General features: G+C 46.8%; 1 protein-coding gene across 1 annotated transcript in view; it reads right to left on the bottom strand.

Moving 5' to 3' along the window:
• Positions 1 to 2,227: 2,227 nt before the first annotated feature.
• The window catches only part of DNASE1L3 (deoxyribonuclease 1 like 3), a 23,351-nt gene continuing 20,547 nt past the window's right edge, over positions 2,228 to 5,031 (bottom strand). Inside the window, exons 8-9 of the mRNA XM_003785544.3 lie at positions 3,870 to 3,966; positions 2,228 to 3,577 (exon numbers count right to left, since the gene is read on the bottom strand). Coding sequence (XP_003785592.1) covers positions 3,455 to 3,577; positions 3,870 to 3,966 — 220 coding nt within the window. The 3' untranslated portion in view covers positions 2,228 to 3,454. The remainder of the gene's footprint in view (positions 3,578 to 3,869; positions 3,967 to 5,031) is intronic.

Here is a 5,031-nt window from a genome sequence, read left to right as displayed (position 1 = left end):
GGGGTTTTGCAAATGAACAACACATCCTCACTCCTGCCATCAGAGAACTCATGTGATGCAGGGATATAGGCTTATACTGCCCAGCCTGAAGCTGAGCAGGTAGGGAGATGGTTGAGAAAGGAGTGAGTGTGTGTGTGCATGTGTGTGTGCAATATATCCTTGTTTCCTTACATTCTTTTAATGTGACTTAATTTCAATAGTTTCCCTGAATCCTGAAGCAAGAAACCACTTGTGCCAGGGTCTTAAGGACATGGTGACCATATTCCTCTTTCAAAATGTGACCTGTGGGTAAATGACATGGGAATTCTGGATCCTTTGGGATCATTCAGGCAGCAGCCATGATGGGGAGACTCAACAGCTGATGCAGGTGTAATTCTTTCTCTCAGCAGCTCTACTTTCCACCTAAGCACCTGCCTGGGCCAGGTGGAAGCAATGATAAGGCTTCTACTTTGTCACCCTTTCCTAGTTTAGAAATTGCCCTCTATATTTGCCCTCTCCAGCCCAAAGGAGAGATAGAATCCAGCATTGCTGAATTAGAGGAGCTCCCTTCATATACCTCAGTACCAACAGGGATAGAGCAAAGGTCACTGGAGGAGAGTTTCTGTGTTTGGGACAGGAAAGGGGTATTGATGAGGCTGGAGTGAAGACATGCAATCATAACTCACTGTTATATCAAATTCAAGCAATCTTCCTAGCTTAGCCTCCATGGAGTTGCTGGAACGATAAGCACACACCACCATGCCTGGCTAATTTTTTTTTTAAGAGATGGAGTCTTGGGGCGGCACCTGTGGTGCCAGCCCCATATGCCGGAGGTGGTGGGTTCAAACCCAGCCCTGGCCAAAAAACAAACAAACAAAGAAATAGGGTCTTGCTATATTGTCCAGGTTTCAACTTTGCTGTTTTATAATAGTCTCAAAAACAGAAATGGAAACTTGGTGTGATTTCTTATATAGCAAAAAGTCATTCTCAATAATTAAATAAGAATAGTATGTATCTAGAGAGTTAAAGCACTCTACCATTTCACAGAGCAAGTGCTGTTAATAAAAATATAGCTTCCACTTACTAGGTGTCAGGTACCCTATGCATTACACCCATCATTTTATTTAAAATTCACCTACAAGGTTGATTATCTTCTTATCTCCATTTTACACATAAGGAAACTGAAAATAAATGATCTGTTCAAGGCCTTACAGCTGGCAGGAAGTACAAAAGATGGCCCCAGAGCAAGCCTATCCCTTGCCACCATGCTACACCTCTTCTCACTAAGGAGGGCTGAGAGAGTGATTTCAAAACATGGGGCTCAAATCACTTGCCTTGGACTCACTTTTGGGAATGCAGGTTCCTGGCATTGGCTCAGATCTCAGGAGACAGACTCTGGAGGGCCGGGGCTGGGAGTCAGCAGGATAACCAGCTCCCAGGGATTCTGGTTCACACCAAGCTTCAGAATCTTTGCACAAAGCCAAAGCTGAAAGGGTGCATATGACCTGGGAACCCCTCTCCCCCCACTGGAGTCCCTTGCCTAGACCAGGGCAGGTAACCCACAGGGACAGGAGGATATTTGCAGTTCCATTAGATTGTGGACTGTCAGAACGAGCCATGCCCCATGCCCTCTTGCCTGGCAGAGTTTGCCCAGAATGAGAGCTGGCAGGGGCCAGAGCTCCAGTAATCTACTCCAGGGCAGAAATAGAGAGATGTCTTGTCAGGGAGGAAGCTGTAGGGTGTCAGGTCCAAGTCAGAGCCATTGGCAGGCTAATTTAGTGTCTGGTTCACCTTCTCCTTCCTCCCCATCCACCACAGAGTCCCAAGCCCAGCGGCCAGAGCTCCTGGCACAGATTTGCCAGCTGGTGGAGCTTAAACACTTTGGAGCAGAAGGACCATTATCTCCCTCCATAATAAGCTCATTTGTGAATTGCCTGCTTGACCATTTTACACCTTGGAAACTGGAAAACTTCCTGGGATAGTGAGTTCTGCCTCAAAAGAAGTGACAGATGTCTTAGCAGCCTTGACATCTTTCTCCTCCCCCCAGACAATTCCAACAAGACCTCTGAGGTTAATTGGCCATTTGGGGAAGATGTTTTCCTTGCTTAATCAGGACCCTTTTGATTTTATTCTTTCAATCAGCTGTTATGTAATTTCAAGTATCAGACTTTATGGTCTCTTTCTCCTACATCAAAAGTCACATCATCCCAATATGTTAAAAGAAATAAGCGAGGAGTGGAACTGTGCATATGGCATGCTACATTTTGTATTTTTTAAGGTTACATATGGTGCTCATTTATGTGCAGACTGTGGAAGAAAACAAAAGCTGGGAAGAGGGGCTGCCCCCGAGACAGGAAATTCATGGATGAGGTCAGGGCACAGCTTTCCTTTTCACTGCCTGCTCTCCGGGGCTGCTCTCACACACAGCCCTGCTCATGTACTACTTGAACAAAGAAATGGCATTGGAGAAACAAAGCAAAGCAAACAAAAACGGCACCTCGGATACAGGTAAATGGTGCCTCCTTGCTGGATTCTTATGGGCCTCTTTGGGTATAGAAAGATAACAAAATCCTTGAGTCCCAGACCAGGATTCCCAAAGACTTCCAGTACTGACCCTGGTGACAGACACGTGTACAATGTGCTTAATGCTGCAATGAGGGTAGGGAGCACGTTGGGGGCCAGAGGCACTTGGATAACACTCTGAGATAGAGCGGTCACAGTCACGGGATGGGTCCAAAGCCCCAAGGGAGGGAGTGGGGTGCACAGGGTGGAGGACAACCTGTGACCTGCGGGAGCTCACAGGGCTGGGCAGAGACCGGCAGACAGCATGGTTGGTGGTTTATGCCAGATAAGCGAGACCTTCATGTTGTCTAAAGTCTAAGCTCTTTTGGATGGTGATGGGAACCCCTGAAGGATTTATAGGCATGGGGGTCAGAGCAGCGTTTCTGAGGATGGCGCTGGTGGTCACTGGGCTGGCTGAGTTGGAGGAGGATGATTCAGAGGCAGGGAGACCAGGAGGGAGAGGCCTTCATGCTTCATACCTGTGAGGCGTAGTGGTGGCTTGACCTCAGAGAGGAGGGGTCAGATTAAACAGTTAATTATCCAAATCATGGGGTGCAGCTGAGATTTGGCATTTCTGGGGTCTTGGCCTTCCTGGTCATGGCCCAGGATGAGGTCTGGAAACTGGCCTACATCTGCAGCCTCTCGGGTAGAGCTGAGCAGGCCCCCGCAGCAGCAGGTGGGGCTCTAACTCAGAGCATGAAGATCACCCTTTTGGACTAGGAAGCTCAGGTGTGAACCCAACAGGGATAATAAACAACTCTCCTTCCAATTTGGCTCCAGTCAGAATAAATTCAGGTTGAAAAATGAAAGCAGTTGGACCAGTCTTGTTTCTGAAGTGCAGGGAGCAGGTCATACCTGTTAGAGCCATTTTATTTAGAGGCAAGAAATGTTTAATCAAATAGCACCCTTGTATCTAGGTGCCTTTGGCCTTTGTTTTCTTCCTTGGAGCAACAGATTTTTTGCTGTTGGTGAAGGTCCTTGACCTTGAAGACTGTAGTCTAAATTCAACCGGAAAGTGGTCGCTGACGTCCAGGGCCTGTGAGGAGAAACAGAAGACAGGTTTAGGAATTAGGAGAGACCAAGGAGATGTTTTCATTTCAGTAATGAACAAATTCAGGAACAGGAAGGGAAGATGGTGCCAGAAGTCATCCAATAGAGCTCACACCAGCCCAATCAGAACTTTTGGCAGGTCCTCAAATCACAGAATCATGGACATTGAGACTCAAGGTCTAATGGCCCAATATTGCATTCTCAGGGGTGACCTCAAGGGGTGACGCCAACCCATCTTTCCAGGATGGTGGCACAGAGGGACAGGATGGCAGCCTTACCTCCTCTTCAGTCAGTTTGTAAGCTTTCTGGAAATTAAAGATGCTGCTGGACTTGGGAACAACAGAACTGATGATCTCTTGCCCTCTAAGGACGATCCTGGAACAAGGGGAAGGAAGGCAGTTGTGTTAATCTACCTTGTTGATTTCTGAGATCAAGCCAAGGTTGGTTTGAGCATCTAGGCCCTTTCATGTGGTTCTCAAAGTCCAGACCTGGTTTTAGCGAGTGATGCTAGAGAACAGAGCCCACAAGTGTGGAATAGGATCATTTCCTGCCATGGCTCTGTGGACACCAGGACAGTGTGGGCAGTTGTCCCTGGTGGCACAAGAGAAGATTTAATATGACACATGAAAACTGCACCACACAGCAATAATTTGAATATTGAGTAAGTTGTCTCTTTTCAATTATCTTTCATGTTTCCTGATTCAATTATGGAGAAATCTCAGGTAGGTGCTCACTTGTCTCTAATATTTCCCTAAACCCCCATTTTTACAAAGAGAGAGCAAGCTGTAATCTCTTGTGCAAGCAAGAATTTAACACTGTGGAGTTTACATTGGGCTTGTTTCTTTGATTTAAAAAAAATTTTTTTTTGAGACAGAGTCTCACTATGTCACCCTCAGTAGAGTGCTGTGGCATCACAGTTCACAGCAACCTATAACTCTTGGGCTTAAGAGATTCTCTTGCCTCACCTTCCCTAGTAGCTGGGACTACAGGTGCCCACCACAATGCCCAGCTATTTTTCTGTTGCAGTTGTCATTGTTGCTTAGGCTAGGCCAGGCTGGGTTCAAACCTACCAACCGTGGTGTATATGGCTGGCACCATAACCACTGTGAGACGGGCACCGAGCCTGATTCAAAATTTTTAAATTTATTAAAATTTTTAAAAGTTCCATTTATGACAAATGATGCTGTATTCTTACATTGATGTTGCACAACTTCCTTTAAAACTTGTTTTATTGGCTCTCGGCACCTGTGGCTCAAGTGGCTAAGGCGCCAGCCACGTACACCCAAGGTGGCAGGTTCGAATCCAGCCTGGGTCCGCCAAACAACAATGATGGCTGCAATCAAAAACACAGCTGGGCATTGTGGCGGGTGCCTATGGTCCCAGCTACTTGGGAGGCTGAGGCAGAAGACTCGCTTGAGCCCAGGAGTTGGAGGTTGCTGT

Source organism: Otolemur garnettii, unplaced genomic scaffold (assembly GCF_000181295.1).
Source record: "Otolemur garnettii isolate 467f Iridium unplaced genomic scaffold, OtoGar3 scaffold00015, whole genome shotgun sequence".
NCBI lineage: Eukaryota > Metazoa > Chordata > Mammalia > Primates > Galagidae > Otolemur > Otolemur garnettii.
Note: the sequence above shows the minus strand (reverse complement) of the source record. Positions and strands in the feature narration are given on the sequence as shown.